The sequence below is a fragment of the Lethenteron reissneri genome, chromosome 26, assembly GCF_015708825.2.
Source record: "Lethenteron reissneri isolate LAM-NWPU_2019-01 chromosome 26, ASM1570882v1, whole genome shotgun sequence".
Classification (NCBI taxonomy): domain Eukaryota; kingdom Metazoa; phylum Chordata; class Hyperoartia; order Petromyzontiformes; family Petromyzontidae; genus Lethenteron; species Lethenteron reissneri.
The window spans coordinates 8,103,012-8,129,618 of record NC_083804.1 but is presented as its reverse complement, the minus strand read 5'-3'; the positions used below and the strand labels follow the sequence as shown (position 1 = coordinate 8,129,618).

Sequence of the window (26,607 nt, the reverse complement as noted above, 5' to 3'; positions counted from 1 at the left end):
GCTGGCAGGGGACGTTCGCGCAGTGCATGCACACGGACGGACACACACACACATCGGACAGACACGTACACACACGCACGACGCGGTGGCGCGGCCAGCTGAGGTGACCTGGGAGAGGGCCAGGACCGGGGGGTGGTGGGTGGTAGGAAGGGGAAGTGGTGGGGTGGGGGGGGGTGCGGTCCACCCACCCGCAGTCGCTGCACGCGGCCCTTGAAGAAGAGGAAGAGGGAGGAGTTGGGGTAGAGCGCCTCCTTCTGCCGCAGGATCTCCTCGGCCTCCCACAGCCCCGCCTGGATGTCGTCCCCGTCCAGCGCGAAGAACGGGCGCACCACCGTGTGGTACCACAACAGCGCCAGCCTGCACGGCGGCGGTGCACCAGCAGCAGCAGCGCAGCGGCAAGAATCGACACCGATACCGGCATTAGCCGCCGGCATGGGCGTTGACGCCGGCATTCGCACCGACACCAGCATTGGCACGCACCTATGTATGCAAAGGCAAAGAATCCAAGACGAGGGGACGATTCATATCGTGACAATTCATCGAACCACCGAGGTGGTGGGGGGGCGGACGGTGGTGTATTACCACATCAGGCTCAAAACAATTCACCTCTCACCATCGCCACCACCGCCACCATCTCCACACCACCACCATCATTGCACTACCACCACCGCCATCACCACCACCATCAGCATCACCAGCAAACCTCTGCCGCCGTCGCCATATTCACACCAACACCGTCATTGCACCACTGCCACCACCGCAGCATCACCACCACCATCACACCACCACCCCCCCCGCGGCGCGACGGGCAAACCCACGTGGCGAGCGGCGCCTTCATGTCTCGGCTTTGGCTTGCGTAGGCGAGCGACCTGAGGCCCTGCTGCCGGTCCCCGGGGAAGCCCAGGAGGTTGACGATCTTGAGCAGGTTGGGTGGCACCATGGAAATGCAGAGGTGGAAGAGGCCGTAGCCGAAGCTCACGGCGCCCATCAGGCGCTGCAGGGTGGCGTGCGACGCCGAGCCCAGCTCCGCCTCCAGCCTGCCACCGTCGCCGCCGTGCACACCAAAGACAAAGATCCCCCGTGTAGCCTTTAACGGACCGTAGCAGCAAGTGCTGTTCGCGATTAACACCTATGAAAGCCGGCACAGCACATGATGGGGTGGGGTGGCCAGCACCATGCCTGGCCACCTTTGTCTCCTCAGTGGCGATGTTAACACACCACCACCAGGTACTCATTTGAGGTTAAGACGGCCTAGGGGAGGACCAGTTCCAATCGTCACTGGTGTTGGCCGTGTAACCGGGAATCGAACTCGGGGCGCCAGGCTTCGTAGCGCAGCGCGCTAACCGCTACCGGAGTACTTTTCTTCGCGGGCAATGGTGCATGCCTCGAACTTGGCTCTGTTCCCTCATTTCTTTCCTCCTCGTGTTTGTCTCTCGGTGACTCGGAGATGTTAACTAGCTCGCCTGATATGCAGGAGGTCCGTGGGTTCGACACCGACCCTGACGCCTGCTGTATATTTGGACTTTGCGGTGTCTCTCTCAACATTTAGAATCGACGTGTGCGTTGAGAGTGTTTTTGGCTGCTATAAATGTCCACGTGACAAGCCACTGGGTTGAGCTGTCGTCTGTAGGCAGGTCGCCTTGGAAAAAGAGGTACATAGCTCAGTGGCCCTGTCCTGGTGAAATACAAAAAAAATTTCGTTCATTTGGTGTTGACAAATCGGCAGGAATGTATGTATTTATGAAATTTGGACTTCTATACTTTATATTTTTTGATAGTGACTTGCTTACCTTACCTGCATTTTGCACTCCTATCGTTTTTTGTACTGTTTGTTGTCGCGACTTGCTGACCCAACCCCCTAGCTTCATAGCACATCGGTTTCCTCGAGACTAAATAAAGTTTTCTGATTCCGATTCCGCTTTTCTTCTTACTCTGTCTGTCAATGTCTATGCTTCTGACCCCCTATTAAGATCGTGTTCAATCTGCGTGCGTTACCAGCCGTGACACACGGCTCCAAACATGGCAGGCCTCGAAGGCCGCAGCTCGAAGTGGTGAGCCAGGGATGTGAAGGACTGTGGAGTGGATGTGGAGATGTCCCAGGACAGGAATGAGAGGGCGATCAGGACCCCGCATGATCGTGGATATCACCATGGAGAAGATGAAGATGATTATTATTACCGAGCCTCGGCCGCTCCGCGCTCCGATGCGGTTGATGTCCGGCGCAGGTTCGAGTTCCCGTCCGTGCCGGCGGTTGTGGCGGTGGTGCCGGCGGCGGTTGTGGTGCTGCTGCTGGTGGTGGTGGTGTCGGAGGCGGCAGTGTCGGTGAGCGCCAGCTGCTGCTGCTGACGGCGGTGCGAGGCGGCGTGCAGCTCGCTCACCTCGCGGTAGCACCGGTCGTACACCTTCCACGCCTTGCGCAGGATCCAGCCGCCCTTGATGTACGCTGTGCGGGCATGGTGAGACGTGGCACGGTGAGAAGTGGCACGGTGAGAAGTGGCACGGTGATACGTAGCACAGTGAGACGGGGTACGGGGAGATGTAGCACAGTGAGATGTGGCACGGTGAGATGTGGCACGGTGAGATGTAGCACAGTGAGACGGGGTACGGGGAGATGTAGCACAGTGAGATGTGGCACGGTGAGATGTGGCACGGTGAGATGTAGCACAGTGAGATGTGGCACGGTGAGATGTGGCACGGTGAGATTTGGCACAGAAAGATATGGCATGGCATGGTATGGTGAGATGTGGCACGGTGATACGTGGTACGGTGAGGAACGGTGGCACGGTGAGCTCTGGCATGGTGAGACGTGGCACGGCGTGGTGGTACAATGTGGAACGGCACTGTGCAACACCTCCCACACCTACGACTTGCATGGATGGCTACGTTCGGTGCGAACTAAGTTAAAAATATATATGTACAAATGGCACAATATGGCATTGGCAAGCTGTGTTCTTTCAGCACATAGCACGGATTAGATATATATATATAAACACGTATATGTGTGCCTGTGCGCCTAAAGAAGGAAGATTTGTATTTGTTCCCAGATGCACATGTGCCTTTTTTTCTCTCTTCAGTTTCATCAAGTGTGTATTTTTATTCATGAAGGCCTTACTTCGCGATACGCTTGGATGACCGCACCAGTTTCCACCAAATCGAAAGAATTGCCATTAGTGAATTTAACCCACGACCTCCTGCATGGCAGGCGAGGTAGTTCACATCTCGCCACAGTGGCGTCCTTTTGTTTGTTGTCTTTTCCCCACACCTCCCGATTAGAGCGGTCGGCTACGAACGGTGCAAAAGAAGTTCAACATGGATGCATACATCCTCCCACTCCTCGTGTCCGAGTGGCAGTAAACATCGCGGGGCTCTGCCCTGTCGGCCCGAGCCGTCGCCGGCACCACCCGGACACGATCCCTGGCACATCCCTCCTCTCCCCGAGCGGTGGCCGACGATTAACGTATCGTTGCAATTAATTCAGAGACAACGGAACCCCGACAATGCTGGGGACACTCGTAGGAAACGTGCAGGGACCCCTCTCCTGTGCCCTCCCCGCCCCACCGCTGCCCCACGCCAACACCCCACACAAGCGAACCCTGACCCCAGTCGCTGGGGTGAAGATGAGAATTTTACGAGGACAGGGAGAAAACCAAAATGTGCACCGCCCTCCACCCCCCCCCCCCCCCCGCCGGCCCTGCCCCCCACTACATCCTCACACTCCATCGCATCACCATCGCCCCCCCTCCCCCAACATCGCACCCTTCCCACCCCCACCCTCGCTACCCACCTCCGGCCCTCTCCGTCTCCATGGCAACGCACATCGTGCATGTGAAAGGCTTCCTAATCTCCACGGTTATTTTATTCACCCGTTTGTGTTGTGTGTGTGCGTGTGTGTATTTGTCTTTGTGTGCGCGTTTGTGTGTGTGTTTTGCGTGAGATGCGGTAATGTATTGGTTAGCGCGCGGGTATTATGAACCCGGCAACCCAAGTTCGATTCCCGCTCACGACCAATAACAGTGACCAATGTCTCAACCAGTCCCGGGCCTCCTCTAGGTCGACTCAACCTTAAATGAGTATATAGTTCAGTGCATAAAAAGATCAACATTGGGGAGACAAACGCAGTCGGACGTGGTGCTAACCACCCACTGACTCGTGTACAGTGTCGGCCTCCGTAGGTGCTCGTTAAAGGCTACACGGGGGATCTTTGTCTTTGTGCGTATAAGTGAATGACTGATGGCGGCAGTGAAAGAGGCATTGATTTTTTTGGCAGTGTTATGTTTGTGCAGACGAGGGTCATAATTATCATCATCAGCAGCATCAGCAGGATCATTATCAGCAGCAGCAGCAGCAAAACCATTAGCAGAAGAATCATCATAATCACCAAACTCGTGATCGTTAAAATAACAAAAAGCGACAGAATCACCTTCATCACCCTTAGCAGTTGCAACACCATCAGCATCCACTGGCCATTCTCATCACAAACACCATCATCGTCATCATTATCCGTAGCAAGTAGCAATATCATCATCATCATCACCACCACCATCATCATCGACAAATTAAATGTGACCAGTCTAGCTATTTGCATTTTCTAAAAAAAAAACATTCCACTCACAGCCGTGGACACTCCATCTGGGAGAGAAATTGTGGTCATGATGTTAAAGATAACAGCAGCAGCAGCAGAGCCAAATGGAGAATTAGTTAAAAATAAATGGAACACAGAGACTGAAAACATTACTGTGGGCTTTGCTCCAACCCCATTATTAACCCTTTCGGACAGGGCGATGGTATTTGCCCAAGCAAAATTGTACTTGATTAGAGATTAACCTGGCACACCACCATGCATTCAGAAGCAGATAAACTAAGTAACCACTGCGTGGGGAGCCGACATTGGGCATCCCGATGGAGAGACCGGGCCCCACCAATGGGGACGTGGCACGTCCATCACTGGCTCAGCGGTCACCAAAAAAAATAAACGGATGGAGATAAACATCCTCGAACGACGCGGGCCAAATAATTCCATTTGGGAATGTTTTCCACTCGTGTTCCGAACCGTGTTATCAGCGTCACGCCTTGAGACGGCGGAGATTTTCGATTTGGAATTCTTGCAGCTTGTGTCAGAGAATGACGAGGGAGGTTGACGTTACGCGCGACTACTTCTGAGGTCACTCTAAATCGGCCTCCTCCTCCACACGAGCCATCACGCATATGACCCTATTCTGCCGTTATGCTGCCAAAAAAACGGTTTCGTGTGAAGTCGTGACGTTGTTAGTGCGAGCACGAAGACGCATAAATAAATAAGATAACGTAACCGAACCCACAAAAAAATGACATTTCCCTTACTCGTGAAAATTCCACGAATGCCCAACCGATCCATCCCCACTAACACCGTGTCTTCGCAGAGCCGATCACTCGCGGATGAAAGCTCACGACCGACCCGATGCCAAAAATAGCCGATGACCTCACTGTCTGTCTCTCGCTCCCTCCCCACAGCTCCTCCGGCGACCGCGAGCCTTCGCCGATATTCGTCTCGTTAACTCGTGTCGTTGCGCACTTAGGGGGCCGGAAATAATCGCAATGGGGTCATGACTCTACCCCCCCCATCTCCTGTCGCTCTTGCTTCATCTCCCTCCCGCCCCCTGCCCCCCCACTCCCTCGCTCTCCTCCGCCAGCGCTAATTACAAAACGTGCCCGCTCAGTGACTGGTCGACTGCAGTAGGCCTAGAGGCAGGACCATAGCGGTGTACTGGGTGTATGTTTACATGTTGAACTTTGTTGCACCGTACGTAGCCAACCGTGCTAATCGGAGGTGCGGGGGAAGGACAACAAATCAAACGCAAAACGTAGATTTGAAGAAATGTGTTTTCAATCGAGCATAGCTCCTCCAGTCGCTTCCTAATATCGGAAGAGAGCGTTCCAGATGGTTGCAGAAGCGCATCCGAAAGTATATACTGGATGTGGTGAGCTGCATACGGACAAAATGTTTCCGGTTCACCGACCCATACAAACCCGGCCGAAATAAAACCCTGACCCAAGCGATATTCTCGGCAGCTCCGGGAAAAGATGCGGGGATTATTTTAAAAACAAAAAGATACACGCTATAATCTGAGCGCTTAGGGTTAGTAGCCTTTACCAGCGACGACAGGGAATTAAATTGTGAAGATGCACGGAGCCCGGCTGAATTCGACCCCAACCTTGCTGCGAGCAACAGCGGACTTGACAGAGCGAGAGAGAATTATCGCTGGGACTGCCGAACTGAGCACCCCCGTCCGTGTGTCTGTACGTGCGCAGCTCTTTATTATCTTCCCAATCCACTGCTGGATGGCAGACTTCCCAACGCCGTGCGGATCGTCGGGATTGTTTGACCGTTACTTCACCACGCCGGTCAGTAGTGCGGGTTGGTGAAGGTGGTGGGCGGCGGCGGGGGTGAGTAGTTATGGATGTGGGATACATAGAAGTACTGCGCAACAATGGATTTTGCCGCACTGCCCTCCGATGGTCGCTGTGTGGCACAGCTCCACAGCGGCCTATGGCAACCTGGCTCACCCGACGGTCGCGCCGTTCAAGCACTGCGCGGGGATCAAAACCCCGCTTAGCTTCTGAAATCTGACGAGAACGGGCACATTGCAGGTGATTTGCACCCGAAACACCCCTGAATATCCCTATAAATGTATGCTGAACTTTCGCTCGCACCGAACGTAGCCAAGCGTGCCAATCAGAGGTGCGGGGGAAGGACAACGAAACTAAACACGAAGAGCAGTTCGCAAAGAAATTAGTTTTCGATCCAGATTTAAAAGTGCACAGCCCCAGTGGCGTCCGAAAGTGGCACGATGCGGTAAACCGTCTTCCTTCCACGGCCGACCAAAAGCAGCTGCTGCGAGGATAAAGAGACCCCCCCCCCCCCCCCCCCCGTATAAAGGAGACAGACACGGGGGCGAGGACCCCTTGAGAAATTCGGCCCACGATGCTGGCGACTGGTATGTGCGTGCGCGTGTGTACGTGCGTGCGCATGCGTGTGCGTGCGTGCGTGCGCGTGCGCAAGGGCGCGTGCCTCCAGCGGGCTCATCGGAGCTCCACGGCGCCGCGCGAGCGCGCACACCTGACAGCTCCTGCTTGACGAAGGCGAGCACGGCCAGGTAGAGCTGGCAGTCGGCGACGATGATCTGCCTCTGCAGGCGATCCTCCAGCGTCGGCGAGGGCTTCGCGTCCTCCGCCTGGGCGGGGACGGCGCAAAGGGGGCGGACGCGCGGGGAGAGGACAAAGCGCGGTTTTTCGAGCGTTCGTTTCGCCCCCGGGAAAAGCGACGGGGGTGTGGGGGGGGCGAGGGAGGAATCTCGAGGCTCTCTCGAGGGTTCCTGGTCCTGCCGAGTTTCGTAGTTGGCGGGAAGATGATTGGGATGTCAGAATCTGTGTTCCTACTGGAGGAGGGATCCCATTAGCTCTTTCTCACTGAAGTCCAGTCGGGGCACAGGGTCAGACCGTTACAACAACAAACGATACAAAAAAACACGATGGGAGTGCAAAGTATAGGACAGGAAAACAAATCACTGTAAAAATATATACAAATTAAACTTAACCATTTTTTGTTTTAGTTTAAATCTTACCAGGAGTAAAGCAAGCCGCGCCGGGGGAGCGCTCCCTGGTGCCGCGTCAACCGCGCACGCGCTCGCGGTGAGCGGTTGTCCGGTGAAAATAAAAGCAGGGGAAACATTTCCGTTGGGGCTTGCGTGAGTGAGTGCGAGTGAGTGAGCGTGAGCACGCGGGCGGGCGGGAGGGTAGGCCAGCGGAGGTTGATCGGAACAGACCGGCCATCGATCGACGAGGCCCAAACGCCGAGGGCAGGGTCGAGCCCAAGAGACGATGGACCCCCCCCCCCGTACGGCAGAGGTCGCAATCGGGTACCCGATACCCGTACCCTACCCGATACCCGGCTATGGGTACCCGTTTGCGACCTTGGAGCGGCCGGGTACGGGTAAGGAATCAAAACCCGTGTGCGACCTCTGCCGTACGGTGTCACCTGGCGTGGTTTCTCTCTGCACGGATTCGCAGCTGCGCGGTATACCTTGCACCACCGACGGTTCGGTAAGCACCGCGGGGGACGCGGTTCGCAGCGGCGGTCGGGGAGGCCACGTCGGCGCGGTGGGCGCACCGCCGACCGCGCCGACGTCCTGGACTCGGCACCGCCGCGACTCGTGACCCAAACCCCTTAATGGTGACCCCCCCCCTTCGGGGGAACGCGAGGCGAGGGGAGGGGTCACGCGACCGGGTGCTCACGCTCTTCTTCATCTTGCTCTTGATGGCGTCGATGACTCCCACCTCGTCGGCACCGCACAGCCGCTCCGTGCTGCGCAGGTCCTCGGAGGCCGTGTGCAGCTTCTCCTCCTCGAACGTCATGAGCGCTTGCTGGGGGTGACACCCACGCGCAGGGGGTGTCGGTGGGGACACACACGCATGCATACGCGTACGTACACAAGAGATGAACACAGATCCGTCGTGTAGCCTTTGTAGCAGTGCTGTTAGCGAGCAGAACCTATCTGTGAAGGCCAAGCCCGGCACAGGGGGTGGGTGAGCAGCTGCACCGCGCCCAGCTGCCTTTGTCTCCCAAGTTTACACAGCGCACCGGGTACTCATGCAAGGTTTATTTAGGGGGAGGCCATGGGATGGGGTTCAGATATAGTGCAGTGCGCTAACCATTGCGCCACCGCTCCCCATATTACACACATACCCACCGTGTGAGTTATGGTGTGGCTCAGACACACGTGTGTGGGTTATAGTGCTGCTCAGTCACACGTATGTGGGTTATAGTGCGGCTGAGACACACGTGTGTGGGTTATCGTGTGGCTCAGTCGCACACGTGGGCTCACGGGTCAGGAGTGAGAATGCCCGCACTATGAGGAAACCGCCACTCACCAGGAAACTGACGAAACTCGCCCCGAAGCTCATCAACGGCCCCGACGTCCTGCCAACGACAGGATCACATCGGGGTGGGGGGTGAGACCGCATGCAAAGACAAAGATCCCCCCCCCCCCCGTCCTGTATAGGCATACGAGGCTGTTGCGGCAAGTGCTGTTAGCGAGCACCTATGAAGGCCGGCACGGCACACGACGGGGGTGGGTGGCCAGCACCACGCCCGGCCGCCTTTGTCTCCCCAGTGGCGATGTTTTACACTCATTTGAGGCCGAGTCAACCGAGGGGAGGCCCAGGACTGCTTCAATATATTCGTCGCTGGTGCTGGCTGCGAGCGGGAATCAAACTCAGGTGGCCGGGGTTCATAGCGCAGTGCTCTGACCGCCGTGCTACACACGCACGCCCGTAACACACGCACGCAACACACGCACGCAACACACGCGCATAACACGTGCATGGAACACACGCACGCCCGTAACACACGCTCGTAATGCACGCCCGTAACACACGCACGCAACACACGCACGCAACACACGCACGCAACACACGCACACAACACACGCGCATAACACGCGCATAACACGTGCATGGAACACACGCACGCTTGTAACGCACGCACGCAACACACGCCCGTAATGCACGCACGCAACACACGCGCATAACACGTGTATGGAACACACGCACGTAACGCACACGCATAACACGTGCATGGAACACACACACTCTCGTACCGCACGCGCATAACACGTGCATGGAACGCACGCACGCACGCATCTGCCAACAACCTGTCAGCAGCACCTAAAAGGTTTACTGGGCGAATCCGAGATTGGGTTTTAATGTTTGCGGTTTTTTTTTCTCCCTCTCTCTCTCTTATGCAATAAAGTTCGGTGTTACGTGCACGCGCAGTGCCTTTGGTCAATCCGCCGTTGGATGAGGGCGTCCCAACGCCGTGCGGGGTCGAACCACCCCGCTGGTCAGTGTGGCTGGATGAAGGTGGCGGAGGATATTTGTTGGGGGCACGCGGCATTCATTGCGCACAAAGTGCTCGCCACAAGTGAACCACGGCACCTCGCTCATCTCGTCTAGGAGCATAAACCGGCACGCGAGCTCCGGTCATCCTCGCAGCGGCTTGTGGCTCAGCCATCGACCAAAGACGGCCGCTGCTTTCAGATGCGCTTCTGCGGCCGTCTGGAACGCTCTTCCTTCCGATATTAGGAAACCACTGGAGCTATGCACTTTTTAAACCTTGATTGAGATCTCATTTCTTATAAAACGCTTCTTGTGTTTAGTTTGTTGTCCTCCTCCCGCACCTATGATAAGTACGGTCGGCTATGTACGGTGCTAAAGAAGTTCAACATACATGCAGTACAAGAAAGTGAAATGAAGTGGTGGCGGAAAAAACAAAACCACGGAATGTAATTTTTGTTGTGCGGTCATTGACGACCAGGCAGAGACCATGAACTCACTACAACCCCACAATCCGGTGTGACCACGGGCGGCTGAAACCCGGCATCGAGCCCCGCAGTGCCGGCTCAGCGTCGCTGACTCGGCAGTGCCAGGTAAGGCCCACTAAGCTAGACAGCTCGTTGTCAGAAGCGCCCTGCCCACAAAAAATGACAGCCCAACGAGGTGGTTAATCACGTGGAAATGTACAGCAGCCAAATCCTCTGAATGCACGTTCATTCGCAATGTGGGGGGGGAAAACCGGAGGAACCGGAGAAAAGTCCACGCGACCAGCGTGAGAGAGACACGCAGACTCTACATACACAGGCGTCAGGGGTCGGGATCAAACCCACGTCCTCTAGGAGACCAGGTGAAGGTAGTTCACAATTCGCCCCCGCGGCGCCCCCACCTGAGTCACAGCCGCTCCCTCGCGACTCAACCTTTCAATCCCCCCCCCCCATTGACGCTGCTCACTCCACTCACTCCATGGCCACCGGATCTGCCACCACGCAGGGGGAATCGCTCGCGCAATCGTTACGCCGCCGCCGCTGCCCGATGACGAGTCACCGTTCCGAGCTCACGGTTCCATTCAAGAAGCCAAAACCTCCAATCGATTCGACTCGGGGTGTGGGTTGGGAGGGGGGGGGGCAGTGGAAGGGGGGGCAGGGGGGGTGGTGTGGACCCACTGAGTGCCCTAACGTTCTGTACAATTGCAGCACCTTTCGTTAATCCACTGCTGGATGAGAAGCACTCCCGCACTCCCCCCGCTTCACCCTCCCCCCCCCCCACGCGACGTGGACGGGGGGGGGGGGGCACTTGTTGAGGACGCGTGCGCAACGGACGCTTCGGAACGGGGCCGGCCTCTTCAGGTCACCAGGAACGTGCAAAGCGGAGAAACGAACACGAGAAGACGCGCGTTGACATTTCACGAGAAACGTGACCCCCGCGGTGGGGATCGGCGCTGAACCGGACGGCGGGTGACTCTCTCGCCCGTGAACCTCTCGCTCTTGACTCTTGCCCCGTGAATCTCTCGCCCGTGAATCTCTCGCCCGTGAATCTCTCGCCCCGTAACTCTCTCGCCCCGTGACTCTCTCGCCCGTGAATCTCTCGCCCCATGACTCTCTCGCCCCGTGACTCTCGCGCTCTTGACTCTCTCGCTCTTGACTCTCTCGCCCCGTGACTCTCTCGCTCTTGACTCTCTCGCTCTTGACTCTCTCACCCCGTGACTCTCTCGCTCTTGACTCTCTCGCCCCGTGACTCTCTCGCCCGTGAATCTCTCGCTCTTGACTCTCTCGCCCCGCGACTCGCTCGCCCGTGACGTTCGTGCTGTGACCCGACCGTTGTCACAACGGGCGTCAACCCCCCCCCATGTCGGGTTCTGTTTGAATAATTAACGTCTCGCCATTGCCAAACGAGCACCGAGGTTATTGCTTAGCATTCCTACATCGAAGCGTATTCATGCGGGAAACGTCAGGGCTAGACAAAGCGATAATAATGTAACGTGCGCGGCCGAGCCGTGCGGATGGATTATACGAGAAAAGCACACCTAACTGATGAGACGCTGCGTGTCTAAACCGGTCCGGGGTTTGCTCGCCCTGAAACAACGCCGCTGAAACTACGCACAGAAGGCCGTGCAGCCGATGGGTGGTGTCAGAATTGTTTTTATGTAATCATTGTTTACGTGAAAAGACAGATTACGTGATTGAGACGGATTGTCCTCTCAATTGTCTGATGCCAGGTGAGATGGAACTTCCTTTCTCCAGCCATCCGTGCTGTCGACTCCCTGCACCGGTTCTGTCCAGGCCTCAAGACCGATCCCTATTTTATTTGCCTCTGCCTCACAGCGGCTGCCCCTCTCCACCATTGAAACATGTGGACGCTCCGACTGATGCTCCTGCTGTTGTGGAGTGACTCATGCAGCCAGCTATGGCTGCAAAGTTTGGTAATACATGTTGTTTACGTCGTTTATTGTGAAAATTCGGTCACAGTTCCTATGATCACTGTTTCATTGCTTTTATGGCTTTATTTTGGTGATTTACGAAAAGTTTTTTGGTTTGGCCATGTTTGTTTGTTGTAGTACAGAGTTAGACTGATGGCCTTAATCTAAGTTGTATTGTGGTTGTTGTTGTTTGACTTGCATCCCACTGGGATTTTTGCAAACAGTGTTGGTGTACGGTGCTTTTTCTGCAATATTTTGCTGTCTTTTCTTGGATTTTCTGTTTACACATAGTCACTCTAAGATGTTTTCTTGTTCATGTTTTAGTTTTTTGTATGTTGCGGTTGCACCCGATTCAAGAGCCGAATGGCTCACAGGGCTATACCTAATAAATTAACTTGAACTTGAACCAAATGAACATGCCAAACCGTTGTTCCTTGCGGAGCGCCTCGCGGGGCGTGAGAGATGCGATCGCCTTCAGATGCCACGCGAACGCAAAGTGGCGCCGTAATTATTTTACCGTACGACATTCCAGCATCGCGGTCAAACTACGATTCATCAATAATGGTACGGTAGGTACCTTTACAGGCCACCCTATCTACTGAGGCCTTTCATTCAGGAAAGCCTCGCAACGAGTCTCGGGCTCTTCGTCGAAGGAGGGCGCCGCTACATCGGGACGTTTGGCCAATTCCATCGGCAAGTGTTGGGTTTTAAATGCGGCAGGGGAACCGCGGGGACTCAGATGAAGGCCAACACCCAAAGCGTCGCACTCACAGAGATTTAAAAACACACCGAACCACGCAATTTTTATTTTACCAAGTAAGCGCCCCCACTCAGCTATATGTAGCTCAGAAGCGACCCGGCTACCACAAATGATAGCCCAACGAAGTGGCTTAGCATCACGTGGAAATGCATCGCGGCCAAATACTCGAAACGCACGTCGATTCTCAACGTGGAGGGGAAAAAACACAGAGGACCCGGAGAAAAATCCACGCAACCACGGGGAGAGAGACACGCAAACGCCAAATTAACAGGCGTAAGGGTGGGGCTCGAACCCACGACTTCCTGCATACCTGGCGACTGCTGTACTGCCATCTCCTGGCCACCTCGCAGGCCTCAAGCCTACAACACGTGGAAGGTGCTTGTGGTCTCCCATTTAAGTAGTTACCAGGCTCAACGCTTGCTTCGTTTCCGAGGTCGGACAACTACTGACGCATTCAGGCTGATTTGGTCACAGGCTGTAACGAGTGGCGGCATGCTTTGTGATGTCAAAATCTAATGTTGTGTGTGTCGGAGTCTTTGTAGTGTGCATGTGTGTGTGGTAAGCACTGGTGCGGTGTGTAAACATCGTCACTACGGAGACAAAGGCAGCCGAGCCTGGTGGTGGCCACCCACAACTTCCGTGTGCTGTGCCGGCCTTACTAGGTGCTCGCTAACAGCACTTGCCCCTACAGTCTGTTAAGGCTACACGGGGGATCTTTGTCATTGTGAGCACGGTAGAGGGCAGCAGTAGCGTCGTGATTAGAGTAAAACTAATGACCCGAGTTCGATTCTCGCTCACGGTCAACACCAGTGAACTGTTCCTAGGCCTCCCCTAGGTCGAATCAGCCTCAAATGAAAACCTGATTCATACGTGAAAACATCACAAATCGGGTGACAAAGGCGGTCGGGCATGGTGCTGACCACCCACTCCCTCGTGTGCCGTGCCGGCCCTCATAGGAACTCACTAAAGCCACTTGCCCCAGCAGTCTGTTTAAAGGCTATACGGGGCTTCTTTGTCTTTGGGTGTGACCACAGCCTCACGTGTCGTGGCGGGCTAGCCGGCAGACGAACGCGACAGACGCACGTATCAACGCCCGGCACTAAAACTCAAGAGTCACGGGGTACGTCAAGTGTGACGGATGCAAGCCACCCCCCATCGCTGCCCCCCAGTCGCCAGGACCCGCTCAATGCAGGCTGCGCCACACGCCGTCGGCAAAACGCTCACGTAACCGCACACTTTGTGCCGATTCGGCAGAATAAATTCTAAGGCTTTGAGCTTGGCAGTAGTTCAAGTTTGGTTCAATGCATACAGCACTTTTATACTTTGGCAGCGTCACCACTCTTGCGCAAGAGGCGGATTAAAAGTTAGATTTTATTTTTAAGGTGGGTGGGGGGGGCGCGGGGGGCGAACATTGCACTTGTGCAGAGGTGGTCGCATAGCTCGGAGTTCAGAGACCTTCGAGCTGGCACCGCTGAGATTCTGGGTCGGTCAAGACACACGCAAACAACGAAAGACCCCATCACAATCAATTTGGTTGTGCACCTCAATTTGGATAGTTTCCAGCTCTGACAATGAACAATATCGGTTTGGCAATGAACATCACGTGGCAGAGCGGGTGGGAAAAGCGCTGAGGCGCCTGCCTCCCCCCCCCCAAAACCCCTCCTATTGTGCGGATCGGAGTTCACGTTCAGGCAATCTCGGAAGTAGCTTTGTGATATCCACTTCCGTGGGGCATTCTCGAACCATGGGAGGGTCGCACTGCTCCGAGGGATATCCGAACGGATTCTTCGCCTCGTGACCCGATGGCGATGACACCGCCGTGATAAAATTGCGGGAAAAGAGAAGCGCAAAATCAGATCGCATTTACCCTGCAGCCATTCACCGCAGGCTAATTGGGTCGAATCATGATCCTGAACCGCAATAATCCATCAGAGGTGTGTTGAATCGCAGAATTCATTCAGGACGCGGCTAATCAGTTTCAAGTTGAAATTAGCTCCACGTCAAGGATTCTGTCCAATCACGGTCAGTTGTAGTGAGGACACCAATGTAAAAATGACACGTAAATCACAGCACGCGGCGCACGGCCGCTCACAGAGAGATCGCTCCGTTTAGGGAAAGCGACGAGTTAGCTGCAAGACGGTAAAAAAACGAGACCACAAGAACGCGAGCTTCGAAAAGGCGACGACGGATCCCTGATCAGACCAACCACCGGCTCGAGGTTAAATTTGCAAAGCCACCAAACGACACGCGATTGCACCCTTCGAATCATCAAATGAGCGCGGGTCGTCGTTTTGTCGCGCGCTCACGCCACTTCATGGAAACAAAGTTAGCGGAGGGAGGCACGGTGCGGCAATTAGCGGACGCCGCACGCGAGAGACGCCAGGTACCCACCAGGGACTGAGGGGCTGAGCCGCTAAAGATTTCGTGCGCGCCGGTGACCCGCTCATGGCGAGCGTCTGGGTGAGGGCCTTGCCAGCTGAAACGGCCACAGGACCTCACCGCATTTCTTTCTCCGGTCCACTTCCGAGAGGAACATCCTTTTGTTTTGCTGCACTTCTCTCTCTCTCGCTCTCTCCATCACGCTGGGAGCTCCCGACGTTTTGTCTTTTGACCTGTCCCAACCTCTCCCCCCCCCCCCCCCCGCCAAAAAAGTATTTTCTATACTTATTTTACTGCGCGGTTCCATTCAAGAAGCTGTGTCGACGGAACGAAGGAGGTGCGCGGTTACTAGGGGTCGGCACGGTTTGGCTCAAACCACCAAACCGCGGTTTGAACCGAACCAAATCGGTTTGGTTTGGCTCTGTTTGAACTGGTTCGGTTTGGTTTGGGGCTACGAAAACCGACTCGGTTTGGCTCGGACAGGGTGGAACCGGCTCAAACTAGTTTGGTTGGTTGTAAAGGCGACACGAAAGGACATGCTGTAGTTGCCTTTGCCTGCGAATTCACTTTGCAATTGCATCTCCATGGCTCGAGCGGCTCAAGACGGCGCCATCCCCGGCGGCTCCAGCATCACAAGGTATCTCATCCACGACGTGGAAGAGACCAAACACGCCGGTAGCGACGAGGAGCCGATGGCGAGCGAACGTGAGAGCCCGGACGCCACGCGCGGCGACACGCGGCAGAGCCTCATGCGCACCCTCGGCGCCGCAGCGCTGCAGACCGCGACGCAGCCCAAGCCCAAGAAGGCCCGTGTGTCCCGAGCGCTGTGGCACGACGAGTACTTTGAGACGAGCCAGGCCGCGGGCGACGTGCAGAGCCGGACCTGCAAGATCTGCACCCTCCAGTACGCGGGCTCCACCTCCTCGGGCACCCGTATCAAGCATCTCAAGACCCATGGGATCGTCGACCCCGAGTCGCCCACGGTCGTCACGTCGCCGCCGACGGGGAAGGGTTTGCTCGTGCAGTCCAAGATGGCCACGCCCATGTCAGCGCACGCGAGCAAGGCCATGGACAGCTTTGTCGCCGAGTACATCGCGACGAGTGGTCTAGGCCATAAACACGTAACATCGGATCCCTTTACGACTCTTCTTCAACGAGCTGCCCCAGGTTACGAGCCCAAGTCTGAGCGCACGGTCAAGCGCCGCATGCTCGAGATGTATGTCGTCCTCAAGCTACTCGTGCTACAGTAGTTTACTACTTTTGGCTCTTGCGTCTCCTTGACCTACGACGGTTGGACAAACGACGCCATGACCGGCTTCTTCTCGGTCACCCTCCACTGGATGGACCCGGCGTCGTTCTCCATGTGCAACTGCATCATTCACTTCTTTTGGGTGGCCCCGGGCGAAGGCGTGGGCAAGCGCATGGCGCAGCGCCTGCACGAGCTGCTCGACGACTTTGGCGTGTGGCCGCGCCTGCTCGCCGTCGTCACCGACAGCGGTTCTGACGCCGTCGCATCCGCCAAGTCCCTCACGCTCCTCGAGGGGAGCAACCTGCGCTCGACGTGCTGCTTGCGGTGCATCGCGCACTGCGTCAACCTCGGCGTCAAGGCCTCTTTCGGCGCGTTCGAGACACTGCTGCGCAGCCTCCGCGCGACGCTCGGCGCTATCCGCAAGAGCAAGACGAAGAGGGCGGCCTACACGTCGCTCGCGCGGCACTACCTCAAGTGCCCGCTGCAGCCGCCTTGCCTCGACGTGGTCACACGTTGGGGTAGCACGTACGTGATGCTCACGGCGTCGCTAAGGCAGCGCCAAGTGATCGACGCCATCTGCCTTGAGCCCGGCTGGTCGCGGAGCCAGGCCGGCTTGTCGGACGAGCAGTGGGAGCAGGCGGCGCTGCTCTGCCAGTTCTTGGAGAAGCCGGCGGCCATCTCCGATGCCATGGGCGCCGAGGAGTACTGCACCATCTCGAACGCCATCACGGCGCAAGGAGGCTCTCTTGAGCCACTGCATGACCCACCGCCCGAGTCCTCATGTGGTCGTGAGCTCGGCCGCCGTGACCATCTCCGACTACATGGTCAAGTACAGCGACCTTCTCTCGTCCGAACCAAGCCGCGTCGCCCGCTTTCTCGACCTGCGCCACCCCAAGCCCGCGGCCTCGAGCACCGAGTACAGCAATATCAAGGACATGATGACGGACATTCTCAACCAGCGCTACCCAGCGTTGACGACGGACGCGGCGCCGAAGGCGGCGCCGCGTGGCGGCATTAACATCCTCTTTGACATGGTCTACGCGCCCAACGCTTCCGAGGTCGACCGCTTCCTGCTTGAGCCGACTCAGGACCTGAGCATGGACGTCGTCGAGTGGTGGAAGCTGTACGGCGGCAAGTACCCGCGCCTGCGACGCGTGGCCCTCGACTATTTGCCTATCCCGGCGTCGTCCGTGCCCTCCGAGAGAGCAAACTCGGCGCTCCTTTCTCGACCGACCAAACCTGCACAAGTGCACGTTCAAGGCCGAGATGTGTGTGCGCTCGTGGGCGCGGATGTTGCCTAGTGTTGGGGTTTCACTGCCATTGAACTACCACACTGCGTTCAAGGACATTGGGCGTGCCAAGCTTGAGGAGATGGCTGTGGACGACATCGTCGTCCAGTACTTGCTAGTGAATCTCAATATGAAGAAAGCCTGCGTAGAAATTAGCGATTAATACACTTGATATTTGTATTGAATGCGAATATTGTTTGCCGCGCATCTTTTCGGTTCAAGCCAACTCAAGAGGTTTGGTTTAGCTTAGTTTGGTTTGGTTTTGGTTTGGTTTGGTTCAGTCGTCGCTGGTTTGGTTTGGTTTGCTCAATTTGAAACCAGTTTGAGTCGGTTCAAACTGTGCCGACCCCTAGCGGTTACTAGTGACCCGAAGCGAGACGTATACTGGATGTGGTGTGCTGGGTGCGGAAACAAGCTATCCCATCAAGACGTGGACCCAAACCCACAACGCAATGCTGGCCCCACCACTGCTGGCATCGGTCCGCAACTCATGTTGTGTGTGGTCGACTATGAGCCACGGCCAACGCGAGTGACAATTATCTGAACCGCTCCTGGGCCTCCCCTAGGTCGACTCGGCCTCAAATGAGCACCAGGCACGGTGCGTAAACCTGAGCGCCGGGGGAGATAAAGGTTGCCGGGCGTGGTCCTGCCCACACACCGTCCTCTTGCGAGGTTTAACCGGCCTTTGCAAGTGCTCGCTAACAGCACTCGCCTCAACAGTCTGTTGCTATTTATGGTGCAGTCTTCAACTCTTATTACCCACTCAGGCCTGTCTATTTATCCGCTACGAAGAAGAAGGGCCATTGCCAAAAACGTCACCTATTATCGATTGTTTTTTTTTTACTTTTAAGGCCACAGCGTTGTTGACGACCGTATCGAGGGTTTCTGCTGTGGTTAATTATGCTCGGGCGCCACAGCAAATACAGCAGCGGCACGACGGGATCATTCGTCGAAGCTACATATATATCTATGTATATATATCTATATATAGATATATAGATATATGTAGGACCACTGTCTTAATACAGTACGTGTTGAGTGATGGTACAGTTGCTAATGCAAGTACTGTATGTACATGTAGCCCTGCAGCTATTAAACTGTTTTTTTTTTTACCAGGTAAGGCCCACTGCGCTGTATAGCTCTTTTTCAGAAGCGACCTGGCCACAAATGATAGCTCAACGAAGTGGCTTATCATCATGTGGACATTTATAGCAGCCAAATACTCTAAAACGCACGTTGATTCTATATGCGGAGGGAAATACCGGAGGACCCGGAGAAAAATCCACACGTCCACGGGGAGAGAGGCACGCAAACTCCAAATATACACAGCAGGCGTCAGGGGCGGGATCGAACCCACGACCTCCTGTATACCAGGCGAGATAGTCAACATCTCCTAGCCACCGCGGTGCCATGTGACGCAGCAACTGCTATGGGCACCGTGATCGCCCATTCAAGCACAACGCAGGCCGAACCCTGGCTTTGCTTAAGGGAGCTGCTGACGATGTTGTGCGCAGTCCCGGTGATGTAGCCATGGGCTAGGGAGGGGGGGGGCCGTTGAAATGCGTGTTCTTTGTGCAGCGCATGGAATGTCAAATGTTGCCATCAGTAAAAATAAAATAGAAAACGTACGGGAAAGAGACATGAGCTACTGAGGTCAACGACGGCTTGAGGGCAAATGTACGCTCTGGCTATTTCTGAACTTTGAGTCACAATGCCCACGGGGTAAGCACAGATTGTATATAAAGGAATAACGATTATTTTCATTTTTTAAGTTTTGTACTAACTATTCCCACTCACCCACCGCCACCCGTACCGCCCCCCCCGCCGCCCCAATTATATTCCGACCGTGTTTATCAGCGTCATGACGTGAGACGAACAGATATCCATTCGGAATCCTCGCCGAGTTGGCCTCTGCTGGATGACGATGAGATCATCGCCATCGTCACGCTCGTCGTGTCGGACTTAATCCTGCACTGGAGGAATCCGATGAGCCACGAAGCACTTTTCCACATGACGTCACGTGACGTCCGGCGCGAGACAAGTTCAACATACACGCGTACATAACTCCGTCGTGACCCTCGGAAGGAACGTCCACACCGGTGAAAGACGTCCGTGCACCTCACCAAATCGCTCTGTTGGGCGCACACAATTTGAAGCATGTTGGGACGCGGCCCAGTCGAAGTGACTGTGACGTCATTCGGAAGAGTCGGCCTGCGTGTGCCGGCCTCGTGGTTACCCAATTGCTCAATTGAAATACACGTGGCAGTCATCGTCCCCTACTGAGAAAACTTTGCAGGACCCCAGTCATGTGACTCGGTGAGGCTTTCCTGGGTCACCAAGCTTAATAATAACAATAATAACACACGCAAAAAACATCGATTTTGCTGGTCTTAATCCAGGCATGGCAATTCAATATTTCTATAACTATTTACGTGATCTAACCCAAAAACACGTTTATTGTGGATAATATTGGTCGCGAAAGCCTCTACGTGTTAAACTGACTTGTCCATCCAGCTGGAATGTAATCGATTACACAAATCTGACAGAATTTCAGAGAACGGGGGGCAGAGACACTCAACACGCTGTCTCGGCAGCCCTCCGTAAACACACTCGGCCAATTTCAGTACAAACAACCAAATTTAATATTTACGATGCCATTCTTTTTGTTTATGCGCGTGCAGTCATCGGCCATCGTCCATCGGCCATCATCGAAGACCAACAACGGTTCGAAAGCACAGGCAGCGGCCAGGTTCGAACACTAAGTTCTCAGCAGGAGTGGAGCGGGTGGTGGTGGTGGGGGGGGCTCGGCGTTCTGACCTCCCTGGGCCACCCGGCCTTCTCCGCGAAAGCTGTCGACTTACGTAACCGCGGCGTGCCCTCGCAACGCGGGGGGAAGTGGGGGGCTACGCACAAGCACACTCAACGCATGCGCCTTTGGAGGGGGAAGCAATCTTCGCAATGCCCCATACAGTGCCGTCAGCAAATGCGCAAGCGCACTGCTGCAGGATTCTGAATTTTTTGCTTCTTTTAAAAAATTATTTAATCCTCTGTTCATCGGCGGCGCAGGATTTTGGGAACATCACAAGACTCACGCCGAACCAACGACAATGCCCCCCCCCCCCCCTCTTCACCGCGGTTCCTCGGTCACATGGCAATAACGGCACGCTCACCATGCCGTGCGTGTGCGCGTGCCCGTCTCTGTGGCGGCGCAGCAGTTAGCGCACTTCGCTACGGACCGGGTGGCCCAAGTTCGATTCCGGACCGTGGATGACATGAGCGGTGATCATCTGAACCGGTCCTGGGTCTCCTCCGAGGTCAATTCGGCCTTAGATGATTACCTGACGCAGAGTTTAAACATCAGCACCGGGGAGAGAAAAGGTGGCCGAGCGTGCTGCTAGCCACACCACCCCTCCGTCCACCGTGCTGCCCTTAATAGGTGCTCATTAATATCACTTGAACAAACAACCACCGCGGGCTATAAAGGGGATCTTGGTGTGTGTGTGTGTGCGTGGGTGCACGTGTGTCTATTTGCAGTGCACGTGTATATGCGCATGCGTATCTGTGCCGTGCTGTATCTGTGTGTGCATGTCTGTACGCGGCGTCTCCGCGCGTGTCTGTGCTCGCTTTGGGATCGACAGCGATGCCAGCGTTCTCGCTCACTGCGAGCAGCTATTTAATGTTTTGCATTATATCACAATTGGAATGTAAATAACACAAATGTATCCCAATCGCGCTACTGGCGTCGTGCAGCGGCACAAACACACTGCCATTCGGAGACGCTGTCACTCACGGAGCGGCGAGTCATCAACCCAGTGTGCGTCGATAAGACAGGCCCTGTGGTGGCTGCAGACATCGATAGTACGGGCAGACCCCCCCCCTCCCCGCGAGAACACCGACTCGTCGTAGCGCGCTTTGTCGTGAGGAAAAATGTTTACGCGACAACAAATAATGAAGACGATCAAAAACGACTGAGAAGACGCAGCAGCGCTGGCTGTGGACGCGTACCCGGCACCCTCGTCATTCGCTCAGCCAATGGGACCGACGCTCTCGGCTAACCAGACCCCTCAACCCCCCCGCGATTCGATCATCACGATACGTAGTCACGATTTTATATAAATAAGTAAATGTGCAAAAACAACAACATCGATTTTATTTGTCCTTTGTTAGCCAGGCGAGAACTGGCGAGACCGGGACAGAGTCTGAGGCTCCACCTAAAAGAAACCCTCACCGCAGAAATGTGACTGAGATCCTAGATTTGACGTTGTCGTGACTGCAAGGATTCATACTCTTTGCTTTTGTCGGTAAAGTCACGTGGGTGAAAAATTCATATAAATTAAATCACGACGTTTCGGGCGCAACACAAGCGTCCTTCTTCAGGTGGGGACAACTTAGCGAAAGCACAACCGCTTATTTAAACATTTTTACCTACGTGACTTTACCGAAAAACCAAAGAGCATCAACAGCAGCTCCTCCAACCTCGTCTCCCAACGCTGCTGGTAGAATGCACTTAATGCTCACTGATGTGATTACTGTAACAAATTACTCTTTTGACTCATGCAATGCTTACCGTGTGCATTATTATTGTTGTTGTTATTGCGACTACCCCCAACGACGCTCCCGTATATTAGTCACGCGAAAGAAATGACGCCGCCGGGAACGCATCCCCCTCTGTGCAATGGCGTAACGACCCCTTTAAGCGCCGATTCGATTGGCGCTCACTTCTTGACGATCTAACAACTGTAATCGACTTTTTTTTCGCAGGTCGATTATTCGGGCTCTGACATTTTGCCTCCCGAAGGCGGGAAACCCCCCCCCCCCCCCCACGAGCCACGGTGGGCGAGACACCGCCTGGTGAATCTGATGACGTCACAAAGTCCTGCCCATGATCTACCATCATTTCTCGTGGACCTCGATGTGAGTCTAGAGATCTCTGTCTTAGTATATGGGCCTCTGTGTGAGTGTATGGGCCTCTGTGTGAGTGTATGGGCCTCTGTGTGAGTATATGGGCCTCTGTGTGAGTGTATGGGCCTCTGTGTGAGTGTATGGGCCTCTGTGTGAGTGTATGGGCCTCTGTGTGAGTGTATGGGCCTCTGTGTGAGTGTATTGGCCTCTGTGTGAGTGTATGGGCCTCTATGTGAGTGCATGGGCCTCTGTGTGAGTCTAGAGATCTCTGCGTCAGCATAAGGGCTGCTACGAGAGACTTTGGGTCTCTGGGTTTATGCAAATGACTCGAGATTGGGCTAAAACCATCCATAACCTGGGTTAATCACGGCGGGCAGCTGGAACCTGGATCAGACCCAAGGTCTCAGCGGTGCCGCCGACTCAGCGTCTCTGCTCCTCGAGCCACGCGGCCACTCCACGGCGCCGCCGATGCCAACGGATTTCAAAACCTGGCACGCAAGCGCATCTCACGCCACTCCGGCTCCAGTCTGCCAACCACTTGGCCCCATGCAGTTCAAACCGCATGGCGCGCCCTCAAAAATCAAGTTTCATGGGAGCGTTGCGCGCAGTTTGTTGTTCGTGCGCTGCGAGCCACCAGTGGGTGTCTCATCCGTGATGTGATTTGCGTCGTTAGAATTTAAATTGGCACAAGAGGGGGTGGGGGGGCTCTGTGGTGTCACAATCCACAGCAGACATTATTATAATAAATATTATTCAATCTACATTCTACGTAAAGACGAGTCAGCGCCATTTACAGCAGCTGCGCGTATACACCAAGTGACGCTGCAGTGCGTAAACAGACATATTAGAATAACAACACGAATGTGAGTCAACTTATTCCCCAGCCATCTGTGCTGTTGACTCCCTGACACTGTTGAAGTCCACGCTCCTTTGCCGATGAATTCAGATGCTAAGACCCTGGATAGTCCTTGGATGGGCGGCCACCGTGAGATAACAGGTGCTATAGGCTACCGGCCCACCACGTGGCGATGAGCAGACAAGTCTGCGCAGCAACATCGATAGTTGCACTGTACCTCTACGCTCCCACGACCTGCCTTTTCGCAGCCTCCACCACGATCCCGCACGGCGCGTGTAGAATGCATCGGAGAGTTGGCGATGACCGGGTTTAAATACTGACGGGGGAAACTGGTTTTTGGTGGATCTGTTTAGGCTGATGCAATGGCACGAAGCAAGATAAACACAAAGTGCTTGCCACAAATGCACCACAATACCTGGCCGATCTCGTCAAGGAACATAAACCATCACGTGAACTCCGGTCATCCTCACAGCGATGGCTTTTGGCTCTCAGCCTTTGAACAAAGATGGTCACTGCATTGCGTGCTTTCGGCCGTCTGGAACGCTCTTCCTTACGATATTAGGAAGCTACTGGTAGCTATGCACTTTTAAATAATCTAGATTGAAAACTAATTTCTTTAGAAGTGCTTTTTGTGTTTAGTTTGTTGTCCTTCCCCTGCACCTCCAATTAGCACGGTTGGCTATGTGCGGTGTGAAAGAAGTTCAACACAAATTGTCTCTCAAAACCGGCACAACAAAACAACAACAAATTCACCCCCAGGAGGAGTAGGCGCTTGTTGTTGTTACGAAACGTCTCGGTTCAAATCGATGGGAAAATCAACCGGTTGGTTTTAACTAACCAACAAGCGATGGCTTGGAGGTAGGGCGGTCGCTCAAGAGGGCTGACACCGTGCCAGAAACCGATAACCTCTTGTCCACCGCACAACTGAGCCGCGGCAGGGCTCTGCCAAGCCATCCCGATGCGGCTCGGAAAGCGCCAGCTTGTTTTTCCACTGCACAAGCCAAGCCACGTGCAATAGTCACGTATGCATGTTTAACTTCTTTCACACCGTACGCAGCCAACCGTGCTCATAGGAGGTGCGAATTGACGCCTCTTCCTGGGTGTGGGTCAACGTTTAATATCACAAAGATGATTAACCCTGCCCCTGGGGTCACGCTTGACCCGCAAGCCAGATTCGGATGTGCCAGTGGAGCTGAGATGGTGGGTCCAGATTCAGGTTTCAGCTGCCCACGATTAAAACCGGGTTCTCACGTCCCACGGAGTTGCTGGTCTCGGCCAGGAACACACAATTGTTATTTTTTAATCATGTTTAAGTTCATCCTTTATGCTTAATTTGAATGACATGCAACCCCCTTTGCCAGGCACACAGAACGTGTCACGCCACTTGTTTGGACGTATTGCGAGCGTGAGAAGCGATTTTAAACGGCGAACCGACGCACCGCTACAAGTCCAAAGAGCACAGGCTCCTGCAGGTGCAGAGAAGATATTTATATGAACCGGCCCGGCTGTCACGGGAAGTGACGCCTGTTCCTGGGTGGGTGGGTGGTGCGGGGGGGTCAGTGTTTCGTGAGCAGGTCTTAAGCGGCGTTGTTTATACGGTTGTGTCACACACACACACAAAAAGCTAAAGATCTCCCGTATAGCCTTAACAGACTGTTGCAGCAAAGTGCTGTTAGCGAGCACCTATGAAGGGCGGTACGGCACACTAGGGGGTGGGTAGCCAACACCACGCCTGGCCGCCTTTGTCTCTCCAGTGGCAATGTTTACACACTGCACCAGGTACTCATTTGAGGCTGAGTCGACCTAGAGGAGGCCCAGAACCGGTTAATATTATCATCACTGGTGTTGGCCGTGAGCCGGAATAGAAACCAGGTAGCCAGGTTCGTAGCGCAGCGCGCTAACCACTACCCTACCGCTCTCCACACATGCGTTCTGCGAACCTGGGCACACCCTTTAAGATAACACAACCAACGGCAAACAGACAATCGACTCGCTTGATGATGGTTGGTTAGAGGAAGACAACCAATAAAATAAATTGATTGCTCTTTCTGCAACGCCCCCCCCCCCCACAAATATCTTTTCCCCCAGTGTTAGCCCAGGTGTGTTATCGGAGTCATGAGAAAGAATCCATTCCCCAACACTCACTGAGCCGTACGAAAACTTCGTCTGATAGAACAACCCGCAGAAGCAGACACCGCAGAACTACTTATGAAATCGTTTTAAGTGGCCTCTGTTCCGCACAGTAGAGGGCAGCGCTTTCGCACCCACCCAGAGACTAATATTCAGTAAATTTTATATTTAAATTTTCTCAGAGCCGAAATGTACCCATATTTACCCAAATTTACCCAAATTTAAGTGACGAACGAAATTAAATAAAACTATTTTTGTGTGTGCAGTCGTTGGTCACTGGGCTATGACAATCAACTCGCTACGCTTGGGAACGCGGTTCGATCGCGGGCGGCTGCAACCAGGATCTCAGTGGTGTCGGCTCAGCGTCTCTGACCTCCGAGCAAACTGCAGCCAACTCCATAAACAAACCCACAGCTCTCATCGTAAAGATACGCAGCGTGGCCGCGTGTGTGTGTGCGTGCGTGTGTGCAAACCCGTGCGCTTAAAGTCAAGGTCAAGCATGCCATCACGGTGCAGTGATGTCAGCAGGTGATGCGCGCACCGTGTGTGTGTGTTGTGCACGTGTTTATACATCGCTGGCAAAACTCGGTTCACACGTTAAACCGTTCTGCGTGTACATTCCAGACGTATCGACGTATTAGTGATCATAATGATGATTCACAGCCCCTTGGTCGATCCACTGCTGGATGGAATTCGTACCGTGTCAGTCACGGGAGTTTGCGTGAGCATCCTTCACTGCGCTGGCCAATGGGGACC

General features: G+C 54.6%; 1 protein-coding gene across 3 annotated transcripts in view; it reads right to left on the bottom strand.

Moving 5' to 3' along the window:
- The window catches only part of TTC39C (tetratricopeptide repeat domain 39C), a 45,846-nt gene that overhangs the window by 16,240 nt on the left and 2,999 nt on the right, over nucleotides 1–26,607 (bottom strand). Inside the window, exons 2-7 of one of the 3 annotated variants that reach the window (XM_061559988.1) lie at nucleotides 8,908–8,956; nucleotides 8,314–8,400; nucleotides 7,049–7,211; nucleotides 2,179–2,443; nucleotides 819–1,037; nucleotides 189–357 (exon numbers count right to left, since the gene is read on the bottom strand). In XM_061559988.1, the coding sequence (XP_061415972.1) occupies nucleotides 189–357; nucleotides 819–1,037; nucleotides 2,179–2,443; nucleotides 7,049–7,211; nucleotides 8,314–8,400; nucleotides 8,908–8,956 (952 nt within the window). Of the gene's footprint in view, nucleotides 1–188; nucleotides 358–818; nucleotides 1,038–2,178; nucleotides 2,444–7,048; nucleotides 7,212–8,271; nucleotides 8,401–8,907; nucleotides 8,957–26,607 lie in introns of all 3 variants that reach the window. The other 2 variants (XM_061559987.1, XM_061559989.1) reach the window with 2 other exon arrangements.